This window comes from Oncorhynchus mykiss, chromosome 12, assembly GCF_013265735.2.
Source record: "Oncorhynchus mykiss isolate Arlee chromosome 12, USDA_OmykA_1.1, whole genome shotgun sequence".
Lineage (NCBI taxonomy): Eukaryota > Metazoa > Chordata > Actinopteri > Salmoniformes > Salmonidae > Oncorhynchus > Oncorhynchus mykiss.
Window position 1 is genome coordinate 71,007,913 of NC_048576.1, and position 12,632 is coordinate 71,020,544.

General features: G+C 42.3%; 1 protein-coding gene across 2 annotated transcripts; it reads right to left on the reverse strand.

Annotated features, from left to right (window-relative positions):
* Positions 1-2,133: 2,133 nt before the first annotated feature.
* LOC110538211 (receptor activity-modifying protein 1) lies at positions 2,134-8,521 on the reverse strand. Of its 2 annotated transcripts, XM_021624868.2 has the most exons (6): positions 8,241-8,521; positions 7,325-7,387; positions 6,912-6,962; positions 4,749-4,787; positions 4,328-4,499; positions 2,134-4,065 (listed from the first exon to the last, which is right to left on the reverse strand). In XM_021624868.2, exons 1-6 carry the CDS (start codon positions 8,305-8,307, stop codon positions 3,816-3,818), a joined length of 642 nt encoding a protein of 213 aa, XP_021480543.1. In that variant the 5' UTR covers positions 8,308-8,521; the 3' UTR covers positions 2,134-3,815. The 2 variants fall into 2 exon arrangements, with proteins under 2 accessions (XP_021480543.1, XP_021480545.1); XM_021624870.2 differs by lacking the exons at positions 6,912-6,962; positions 7,325-7,387; positions 8,241-8,521 and adding an exon at positions 5,107-5,278.
* Between the last annotated feature and the right edge of the window lie 4,111 nt (positions 8,522-12,632).

The window sequence follows — 12,632 nt, forward strand, 5'->3', positions numbered from 1 at the left end:
AACTCAGCGGTTTGGATTGGTTATTCTGGAGTGTTGACAACTCAGCGGTTTGGATTGGTTATTCTGGAGTGTTGACAACTCAGCGGTTTGGATTGGTTATTCTGGAGTGTTGACAACTCAGCGGTTTGGATTGGTTATTCTGGAGTGTTGTTATTGATTGATCTGTGACGCCATGATGGAGCAGGTAAAATGTATTTGGGTTTCTGGGCTGCTGGAAGTGCAGGGATAGGGGCCATCCAGAAGATCTCCCCCATGCTTGTGGCAGCATCCACATTAGGGGTTAATGCGTTTCAAAGGGTTTCAGTCTTTGATGTTAAATTACATTTGTAACTTATTTTTTTTACATGATTTATTTTTTAAGAAATGTGCAAATTAAAACTAAATCAGTTGAATGTAAGTGTCAATATGTCTCAATCATGTCGAACATCTGGATGGAATTGCTTTGAAATGTTATTTGAGAGACTCACCTCTAGAGGGCAATGTTTTGCAAGAAGAAAGAAATCACTTTTTCAAGTAGTCTAGCCAAGCAAGCCTCTTAAATGACTCCTTACTTACATTGCTTAAGGTAGTCCATCGCATTTGATGATGACATCTACTACTGCTTGTTGGTTTGCTGATGACTGTATAATCTGATGTGGTATGCACTGTCTGCCACAGTCAGAGCACACAATGGCCCGTTCAGTCCTTTTTTTCCACAGCCAACTGCACACCTTGTTGGCAGAGCCCACGCCATATGGAATGGTCCGTGGCAACAGTCTCGAGGAAGGCAGGGTTTACCCCACACTTCTTTAGTGAGGTCTTCAAGGGATCCTTTAGAGTGCTTTTTCTGCCCGGAAGGCGATTCTCTAGCATCCGAATGGCGAGGCCGAGTTATCATAGCTGCTGGTGGGTGATGGACGCCTCAATGCTCCTGCTCCGGTCCTGCCAGGTCAAACGCGTTGGAGGCATTTTATGTGAAAGGTTTCACATCCATAAAGGACTGTAGATACACACACTGCCTGGTAGACTGCAACATCGGTGTCTAGGTGCAGGTTGCTGTTGTTAAAAACGGCTTCCGAGGTATTTAAAGTGTGGTACGATGGCAAGTGAGGAGTCTGAGATGGAGAATGCTTGTGGTTCAGGTGGAGGATCAGATGACCTGACAATGGACCCCTGTTTTGGGGATGTTAACAGACAGCCCCATTCTGCTGTATTCTCTCACAGCTGCTGTGAGGGTGGCTTGTAGAGCTTCTAGGCTATGAGCGCAATCGTTCTCCAAAGCTGAAGCTCGTGTCTCTTTAATGACCCCTACATCCACTGACACAACCACACACCTCACAATGGCTTGGTGTTGGAGCAAAAACCTGAGCAAAGACAAAAGGAGGAGAGGTAGGAAGCCAGCCGCTGAAGTATATATCTGCATGTATTATGAGATCTCTGCATATTGGGTCCTTGCAGAAACATGGGAAGCTCTAACTGGCTGGTCCTGCATGGTAAGGTGTGCTATGACCATACGCATATAGTTCACAGAATGGACATACAGTCTGACCATGGGAGTGTCCATTCTAGGAATTCAAATTCTATGATTCGAACCCACTGGGACCTGAAGAGTAACACTGGAGGTGGGTGAGGTCACTAGGAGGGCTGGGGTGAGGATGACCTGACTTCTAGAGAGGAAGAGGGCCATCAAACACACTTTCCCACCCCACCCAGCCTGACTTGTCTATGCCAGATAAGGGTGGGGATTACACAGCTGCTGTCACTTCTTGCTTAGAGAGGAGACCTCACACCGAAACACAGCAGCTATGTTATGTGAGTAAAACAGCTCCAATGGACTCTAGTAGGACTGCAATAAAGAATGGTGAAAATCCCACCCATGCAGTCACAAGACAGGGTAAATACTTTTTATTTGTTTTATCTACAAGAGTGCCCTATATGGTGAAGGGCAAAGGGTCTATTTAGATTTCACAATAACACCCCATCTCTGCACTGGGTCTAAATGAGTAAAAACTTGATGGATCATCCATGGCGTTATCAGCTGTGCATTCCATTAAGGCAGGGGGTTTAAACCAATTAGATCCAGTTAGGAGACTTCACAAAAATACAATATCTATTTCTACAATCCATTTCCGTAGCGTTCAAAACAAAGTCAAGTGATTAGGCCTTTGGCTTTAATATATTTAATTGCAAAATAAAATTATATACAGTACATTGTGTAAGGAAAGAGGCTATGCTTTGACTAAGACCCACACCCCTCTCACAGACAGTACAAAGTCCAGGACGTCTTATGTCCAGAGTAAGAGCAGAAATACAATACATAAGCATACATATTTCTTTGTTTCTGAAACTGAATGCAACTCAATGCTTTCAGTGTCATTCGCGACAACATAATAAAAAATGAAACAAACAGTTCTTACACAGTTTAAGTAGAGGAGAGATAGACATTAGTTTTTCCTTCTGTCTTCAGTCAGTGCTCACTGCTACGCTGAGCCGAGGGGGGGAGACTAAATGTTTGTCGTCTTTTGATCTAATGCTTGATTCAACTCTCAGGCATGAGTCGACTGGCTCATCATGGGCGACAGTGGGGGCCGTCATTGTCAAGAGGGAGAGAGAAAGAGAGGTTGAGGCACGGGGCCCTTAATGCTGGGAAATAGACAATTCCTGGAAACAGATCTCATAGACTACATGTTGGGCGTAGGCTACCCACCCATTGTGTCTAGTTCCTGAGCCCAACACAGACTGATGCTTGGCCAACCCTCTTCATCATGGCCTTCCTACACCCACCCCATACCGCATACATTCTTAACCCTGCACTCGGGGGCAAAGAGTGCTCTCCAATATACACAAAACACATTCAAGGACAGGAAAGCTATCAGGTGAGAGGGTACATCACGTTTTGTTCTGTAGTTAAATACAGAAATAAACATGATGGAGATCCTATATGGATAACTACACTCTAAGAAAAAACATTTTGGTTCTAGGCACCATTATTTTGGGTTCCATGTAGAGCCCTCTTTGGAAAGGGTTCTACTCTGAACCCAAAGGGGTTCTATTAAAATGATTCTACCTGGAACCAGAAAGGGTTCTTCAATGGGTTCTATGAGGACAGCCAAAGAACCCTTTTAGGTTCTAGTTAGCACCTTTTTATCTGAGTGTACAGTAAATGGAGAGTGGGGATTCCTCAAACAGAAAGCCTTTGTCATTGGTTATCAACTCAATTGGAATGTCCAGCAATGCGAGACTCACGTTTTCCCAGCCAGAGGGTAGGAATTCCACTATATAATATCAAAATATTGTATAGAATGTAACTATTCTAGCATAGTCAGTGTTAGGGTTCACATCTGGGACAAGATGGAGATGGTCATGGAATGGATTGTCAAGAATGACATAAGTCCATGAACCCTACTATCTTAAATACTTTCCTAAGGTGTGTAGGAAGTCAAAACATTTACATGGCTGTCGCCACTTTTGGTTAGAGTAGCATCGAGGAATGAGATGAGTTTTCAAGAAGCAACCCTGAGGATGTTGACCTGACACTCTACACAACACCGACGGACCCTTTCTTGAACCCCTGTGTCCTTGACGATGCTCATGTGGTACAACTCATTCTGTATCAGTGCATCCAAAAAGGTCATGTGTCAGGTGTTTGGGCTGTGAGATTGTTTTGGTAGGACTCCACAGAGCTAAGCCAATCATCAGTGGGTGGAAGATGCTAAGCAGTTCTCTGTAAAATAGTTGAGTCAATGGTCCCAGTCTTGAATCCTCATGGGATGGAGAGAGTGAGTCTGAACATGGAGGTGAGGCAGGGTGGATGAGGACGGATCCAGGACGTCCTATCAGGAGCTGCCATCTCCGTTCTTGGTCTTGAGCACCACCAGGACCACCATGATGGGGATGAGGCAGATGGGGGTCATCACCAGGGCAAACACGATGCTGGGCGGGGGGTCGCTCAGCCCCTCGTTGGGACAGTCCGGGAAGAACCTGGAGTGGATGTTTACAAACTCATTCTCCACCATCCTGTTGGGCCAGGGGATCAGCAGACACTCTGCTATCTCCTCCGTGCACATGGTGAAGGTGTTATACATCCTACAGGGAGGAATACGAGGGGTACTATTAGTACAAGAGAGGGCAACATTATGTGCTCTGAAAGACATTATTAAGAGTTTCATGGTATGGATTGATCATTAATGAGTGAGTTAACTCTGATTTCACTTGACTGTGTGTTGGGTTTCTCAAAACTACTGTTTGAACTAAGCATGTGATAATGCAAGACCAATGGCATGATAAGTTGGATCAGAAACAAATTAAACAGAACAATAAGTGGATTAAAATAAGCATTTAGGCCTACCTCTTCACATTGTTCCAGTTGCACCAGTCTGTGTTGTTTAATAACTCCATGCCACCTACAAAAGGACTGTAGCAGGTTTCCTTAAATAAGGTCGTGTAGCACTCCGTCCTTGTGTGAAAATACACACAAATCTCACAGTATTCTTCACAATTAACATACTTATTCCCACAACCTGTACAATAAGAGAGAGAATACTGTAAATTAGAAAATCAGTTCTTTAAAATTATGCAATCGTCAAAAAGGAATCCTTAAAATGAGGGATTAGAAGAATGTCTAGAAGATTCATGGTTACACATTATTACTAACAAGTCCCAGTCTGACCTTATGTTGATTTAACAGCAAGCAGAAACAGCAGTGTCACCTCTGATTCAACACTATTAAATAGCCTACATGTAGAGTCAGAAAGGTAATAATGGCCCACCTAATCCACTGGAGAATCCTCTGTCTTCGAGGCTAACGCCTGAGAAGAGAAAAGGACAATACATTTGTAGACATTTGACTGGCCAATGGTTGTAATCACAAGAGAAATGTCTGTTGAAAACGGCCTCTCAAACAGACAGGCTGAACAGCTGTGTCATTCAACATATTTTTTAAAAGAATGATCAAATCTTCTAGAAAAGTTTTTCAAATGACTAATGTAACATTTAAGATCCCAATCAAAACGAAGCATGCAATGAATGTTATCTTTACTGCCGCACATCGTGTCAGCAACTCATTCTGACTGTCCAGCAACGCGAGACGTGCGTTCGCTGCCGCCCGGGCCGAGCCCACACACTCACCAGAGAGAACAGAGAGGAGCACCGCAAAGAAAACAAGCGCTCCCTTCATGTCAGAGAAAGTGAACATAGGAGAGTTTCCCCTACTGACTGACGACCATCTAGACTGAGCCTGAACTTCTAACACCGAGCCCTGCAAGGCATAACAGGAAACTAGATAGGGGTGGAAGCAGCTAGACACGGCATTACCCTCGGTTACCAGATGTCAGATCGGTGTTACCCGCGGTTAGGTTACCAGATGTTCCTCGGGGATCTGTCTGTCTGCCCTGCGCCTTGGCAGCAAGCTCTTACCCTCTCCAGTGCATTTCTTTAGGACTGTCTTGCCTTTTAAAGGGGTGGAGGCTCAAAAGACTGTCCTCTCTCTCTCTCTCTCTCAAATAAAAGGGAGCACACCCAAGTTGGGCTGGACTCACATCTGAAAACCCTTTACTCTTTAACTCTAGTTCGGCTTTTTAGTCTCCATTTCTCACAGTCAAAGGCCTGGCTGACTTGCAGCTTGTGATTTATTTGCCTTGAGGGCTGCCTCTGCCAAATCGGAAACATAAGTAAACATTTAGGACCAGGGCGTTTAGGGTGGATGTAATCATGACTACGCACCGTGTGCTGTGCAGACGGCTGTGGATTCATATCTGGGTTAATGTGATTGTATCTGGAAGACGTTATTAGAGTCAGCCAGCTGTTTGCAAAGACCTACTCTCTATCTGCCCCACAGCCACAGGCAAGTAATGCAAATCTCGAACTCAATAAGACTTTCAGTGTTCACACAATAGGATAAGCCTGGGAATATGGGTGGACTCCTCCTGGATCTTTATTTAGTACCTTGAGCCATGTGGAGCTGCATGACTGTTACCTCAGCAGACTACTGTCTCTGTTTCATACTGCTCTTCAAAGACAACGCATTAGACCACTTCTTCATCATCACTAAAACGATTATTCATACCTCAAGCTCCTTATCAAAAAGGAAGTTTTTCAAAATAAGTCTTTGTCGATTACTGGGATGAACTAATAACATTTAAAGTGACTTTAAAAAGATTTAGAAGATGTATTCTCAGGACAATCTATGCTACACAATGTGGTTGGGCCCCTGAAACACCATCTGTTCGCTGAGCAACGGTTTTGATTTAGTAATGACATCAGGAAATGTGTCTTTTCAGCAGAGGAGGAGCTCAGAGTTGGGTGAGTTGGAGGGGAGCGGAGAGAGAGAAAAGGGAAATCGTAGGGTGAGGAACAGTGAAGGGGGACTAGCTGCTCCAAAGTTCCAGTTGTTTCACAACTCTAGAGTTCTTGTTTATAACACAGCCATCACATGGGGCGAATGGTTAACAAATACAGGAAGTGCAGACCAGGTGGGGGGGGCTGCCTGTAACTAGGCTTCAGTTAACCTTTGACCCCAGACAATTACGTCAGCTGCTGCTAACCCCACAACGGTGGGGACCTCCCCACAGGTTTGTCTTGGCTCCACGGTATGCTAGAAGCCTAGGACTCTTGGCAGAGAGATGCATCTCAGTTGTCTTTTTTATTTTTTTAAGAGGTTGGCCAGTTATGTTCTGAACCCATGTGTTTACAGTGCTTGTCCAACAGAGTCCCCCATGGATTCAAATATAATCTCACATCAAAGCGTTGCGCGATAGAGATGACGAAGGACAAACCTCTGCGGTAATGTTTGTTTCGAACGTTAATGGGGTGCTACACCATTACAAACATTTCCAACATAATCCATCTGTGATCATTAGGTTGTGTAATACCAATATTGTGAAATAGGTGTTAAATTGTTGCCTAAAAAGTGTTCAATTAATCTGGTAACTTACCGTGGTGTTGGTAGTTTGCATATGTTGTTGAGTCATGCCGTGAAGTGAAACCTAATTGATGAGAATAACATACTGTTTAATCAAAGTATTGCTGTAAATGTATTCATCAGTACATTTACATTATAGTCATTTAGCAGACACTCTTCTCCAGAGCGACTTACAGTAGTGAGTGCATACATTTTCATGCTTTTTTGTACAGGTCCCCTGTTGAAATAAAACCAACAACCCTGGCGTTGCAAGAGCCATGCTCTACAAACTGAGCCACACGGGACCCCAATGGGACCCCCATCAAAGTGAAGACAGTCTAACAAAAAAACATTTGTTGTTGTTCCCTTGGTCTTGAACACTAGTTGACATAGATGAGTTGTGTTAGTTGACGTAGAGACCACGAGAAGAGGACAACAGTTAGTTACCTGGTGTGGTAGCTTGTGGCGCCTCATAATGTCCTATCAGGCCAGCTGCTGTAGAGCTCAGTGCTACAGGGACAGACACAAAACAGGGACAATGTCACCGGAGAGTTCTTGACAGAAAAGTGTGCACTCACATTCTCACACGTGCACAGTCAGCGAAATAAACAAAGACAAACACAAGCAAGTAGAAATACAGAAATTAATAGACAGATGTGTATTATTTTTTTTTACATATAGAAGACTGATGAACTTATAGGAGAGACAGAAAGAGAGGAGTGGGAAAGAGAAACAAATGAAGAGAGAGAGCTGGTCAGTGGCAGGGAGTGTATCCTCCCTTTGTTCTCTGAATAAAGTCTGAAACAGTTCAGCCATTTCCTCAAACACAAACTATTTAATTTAGTCTTTGAATCATTTTTAAAAAGTTTTTTTTGTAGAGTGATCTGGTCTGGGAAATTGAGTCTAAAGCTGAGGTGTTCCTTATTAAACCGTTATTGTGACATTGTGTTCTGTGAAGACCGTGATTATCTCAATCACATATCTTGTGTATTTGTTGGTAAAAAAAACAGATCATATAAATTAGAACAACAATCTGCTTATAATCTTCAAGAAAGACACCAGATCCATAACATCATCATACCTATATTTAACCTCTGCTTCTTCAACATTGGAGCATGAAAATGTTTTTAACAAATCAAAATCACTTAGTTTAGGCAACTTAAAACAAGAATCTAATATTAGATCTGCCAAGCTCTTACTACAATCCCTTACTTCACCGTGAGCTTCTAAGCATTCCACTTACTGTAAGAGGTGAAATCTAGGGCAATATTTTACATACTTTTTTTCTCAGTAGTTCAACATACTTCTCCCTACCTCTGGCCGTCTTTACATACATATAGTACTCTGTAAATCATCTACTTACCCCAGAGAAGAAGAGGCAGAAAGGAGAAAGAAGAAGAAGACATGGGAGACGGATTAGGGGCTTTCATTTCTGCCTGACACTGCTCTGTTCCTCTTCCCTGGTGGACCCAGATTACATATCTCAACCTTTCTGCAGGAAAGCTCTATAAAACAACAGGAAGCTCTCGTTTCCTAGGATGGGCGGCTTGGGCGGGTTCCCACAATGGGACAGACAGCCCCAGACAAGGGGAGAGCTACTGTAGCCCACTACCACTTACAATACAATCCATCTCTCTCCTATTCTCTTTCTCTCCTTCTCACTCAACTGCTCTCTCTCTCTTTCTTTCTTTCTCTCTCTCTCTCCCTCTCCCTCACACTCCTTTTCCTAGTTTCTCTCTCTCTGTCTCTCTACTTCAATGCTTCCTCATACTCTATTAGACGTTCAGTTTGGAAGGAACAGACATCTGTACCAGTAGTCACTGAAGGTCTTCGTTTTGAAAATAGACTGCTGACTAGCTGATGACCCTGTAGCCTTTCTCACTTGCTCAAATCCTGTGAGTAAACTGATTTTCAGACTAATATGAGTTCCAATACACTATAAAAACGTTTTTATTCTATATGTGTTGATTCAACTTAAAATTCTCACAGCAACCAGCTGCAATACAATTTCCAGTTTGCTCAACATTTGGGCATATTATCGACGACGTTGAAATGTCGGTTGGAGCATAATTAGAGTGTGCGACTTTCTTTATTTTTACATATTAGCCAAACCAACATAAATTCTCAAGTTGAATTGTATGTTCACTCAACTTTCAATTTTAGGTTGAGGGAACATACAATTCAACTTGAGAATTAATTTAGGTTCAGCTACAATAATATGTCCAAATGTTGAGCAAACTAGAAATCACATTGCAGCTGAACTATTTAAGCTGAACCAGCGTAGCGAATTCGGGCATAGCACCAACCAGGACACAACCTTGGTCCAACAACTGTCAAACCAACACCGTAGCAGTTACACCAAGATATCCGAAGTTGGGTGAACTATAATATAGATGATTGTTAAACTATGGAAAAGGGTTTTGTTATTGACAGATGACAGTTTTATTTCTTGTTTTGGTTGAGTAAAGTATGTTAATGATATAGAGCCCCCTTTGACTCCTTTCCAGTTTCAGTCATGTTTCAATTAATGGACCAGAACAGGGGAGTATTTTGAATCACCACAGACCAGATAAACAGGCAAAATATTTTCAATAATAGTTTGAGCAAATTGACTAACTTTTTTTGTTGCTATATGTGGTTTAAAGCATCATATTTCAGCCTCTGAAGTAAATGGTTTAGTTGTAAACTGGTCTCTCAAATTCATCTGACATTGTCCTAAAATCATTGGGTTAGAGTAGTATCATGTCAGCTCAACAATTTACCAATTCCAAGTCCAGCCAGAATGGATATGTACGCTCCAGGGACATTTTTCTGAGTTGCATTCTTTACACAAATATCTTTCTTTGAAACACAAAAATACAACCAAATAGACTTCAGCTGTCAAAAAGGTGTGGGTGTCTATTCATATAGACTGGATATACTGCAACGCTGCTGGGTTTTTCATGCTCAATAGTTTCCTGTGTGCATCAAGAACGGTCCCCCAAAGAAGAACATCCAGCCAACTTCACACAACTGTGGGAAGCATTGGAGTCAACATGGGCCAGCATCCCTGTGGAACACTTTCAACAACTTGCAGAGTCCATGCCTCAACAAATTGAGGCTGTTGTGAGGGCAAAAGGGGGTGCAACTCATTATTAGGAAGGTGTTCCTAATGTTTTGTGCACTCAGTGTAGCTTGCTTGAAGTGGAAAACTATAAACTTTTCAAAGGCTGAAATGGATAGCTTCAACATGCTCTTTGACAACACAAACTGTCAATAATTGTTTTTATGCTATTCTGTTATGTCTCAAGGCTAGAGCTCCTTGTGAGAAACAGACCGAGCTGAATCAAGTCTGTAAGGAAACTTACATCAACTTCACTTTGTTTGTAGGGAAACGTTTATTAACTTAACACTAACAGTGCATAAGTCAAATATGGTTTGGGTTTTCTGTCACTGTCAGCACAAGGTGTGTGGGGGATGTCCCAGCTGGTGATGAGAGGAGATATGTTTTTGTGTTTCTGTATTTATTATGTGAAGTAATGGCTGATGACAAATCTCTCCCCCCAGCAGTAGTTCTGTGGAATGTCTCACCCCCTGCAAGGCTGTCATTGGCATATCCACAGAGCTGCAGTAGTACATTGAGACACTTCTGGGCCCTCCAGTACACACAAAGAATGACGCATTCATGATGCATTCATCCACGTCACTGATGTACTGTCTGCCTCAGCTGGGACTGAGCTTGCTAAGACTCTGGGCCAAAATGACTTCCACATTTCAACACCGATCAATGATTTGTTTTTCTCTTTACAGCTGATTGAATAAACCTCCAACGTTTAAGGACTTGAGTACATTAGCTAATCTGAATCTGCACAGAGCCATCAAGGGATAATGCAACACATATCATCTGTACTATTGGTGCTATCATAGAATTTCCACCATAAACTCAGCTACACTTCCTCTCTCTCTAGCTGATCAGCTTCCACCAAACGATTCCATTGGGAGGCTCAAATCAATGTTCAATGGGCTACAAGACACAAGCATATTTTGAGGAATGTCGAAAAACGCTTAGCTCAGCACCTCAATCAGAGAATTATTTGAGATGATTAATAACCGTGTAGTGTATTTCGCCATCTGCACCGATAGGCCTCTGAACTGATCCATCTCCACTCGCACATCTGACCACATAAAACCCTCTTTCCAGGTGCCAGGAGTTACACACACCGTTTACATAGAGCACAATTAAGAACTTTCCGCTGATAAGGGCCTCGCTCTCAAGCATATCTTCCTGCTTTCTCATGTTGGCTATTGTTTCACAGTCTAGGATAAACTCGTTATGGCCCAGATCAAGCACCAATGTGGATGTGCCAGGAAAGAGAGAGAGCGGGCAAAGAAAAACGCGCCGTAAGAAGAGCACTGTAGGTGACACACTGAAACAGCCTTACTGTCTGCAGTGTCAGAGTTACAGATCAGGGGCTGTAAGTATCAAGCATCTCAGAGTAGGAGTGCTGATCTAGGATCTAAAAGGCAAGTCAGCGCTCCTACTCTGAGATGCTTAATGGCCCCAGGAATACACCACCAGTAACTATGAGTGAGAATCAGAACTAATTGTACACAAATATTATTCCATTGTAGGTGGCCTGGACATACTGTGCTAAATGTGAATCAATGATCAATGAAGGATCAATTATGCCCGATGATACACAGTAAAGACCGAGCATATGGTTTACGTCAAAAGACAGCAACTAGATGCGTTTTGAAGATGATTTCATTACTTAATCACTCTTTTATTCTGGTTGGGCCTGGTGTTTTGAAGATGATTTCATTACTTAATCACTCTTTTATTCTGGTTGGGCCTGGTGTTTTGAAGATGATTTCATTACTTAATCACTCTTTTATTCTGGTTGGGCCTGGTGTTTTGAAGATGATTTCATTACTTAATCACTCTTTTATTCTGGTTGGGCCTGGTGTTTTGAAGATGATTTCATTACTTAATCACTCTTTTATTCTGGTTGGGCCTGGTGTTTTGAAGATGATTTCATTACTTAATCACTCTTTTATTCTGGTTGGGCCTGGTGTTTTGAAGATGATTTCATTACTTAATCACTCTTTTATTCTGGTTGGGCCTGGTGTTTTGAAGATGATTTCATTACTTAATCACTCTTTTATTCTGGTTGGGCCTGGTGTTTTGAAGATGATTTCATTACTTAATCACTCTTTTATTCTGGTTGGGCCTGGTGTTTTGAAGTGGATTATGTTATCTTTTTCCATCCTGTTGCATCCATTCGGCCCACCCGTTTTATCACTTACACTATCACCCAATGGCCTGATCATAAACTCGCCGTAGACTTGTCATTCTACACCCTGGAAGAAATGTAGGCCTAATGTAGTGATATTGGTACAACTAATATAATGGAGAACTTTAATAAAAGTAGCCCTACAGTGCCATCTTGTGTATGGGGAAAAAAAGAGCAGGGTTCACATTCACCAGCAGTTTTGTTAGTTTTCACTCCTACCTCCACAGTACTTAATTTATAAAGCATCATGATGTAATATGTATCTATTAACTGTTTCTATGGTATTTATGAACACTCTATAATATATTATGCTTTGCATAGAGTATTTTCTGTCTCTCCTCCAGACAGTTATTTGCCATTGAATATAAACAGACATAATGTATCATAAAAAGCAGTACGTCTCTAATGGTAGGCCAGGCTACTGTTCAATGAGCACTGACTGTTGAACACAGCTAACATTGGCCTGGCCGGGCCGCTGGGTT

Bases quoted from the DNA above. Each gene is read 5' to 3' on its own strand.
- LOC110538211 (XM_021624868.2), bottom strand. From the start codon at position 8,307: ATGAAAGCCCCTAATCCGTCTCCCATGTCTTCTTCTTCTTTCTCCTTT. The intron at 6,963-7,324 runs GTAACTAACTGT...CTCATCAATTAG, and splicing joins GCCACAAGCTACCACACCAG to GTTTCACTTCACGGCATGAC. The intron at 4,500-4,748 runs GTGGGCCATTAT...CTTATTGTACAG, and splicing joins AGGATTCTCCAGTGGATTAG to GTTGTGGGAATAAGTATGTT.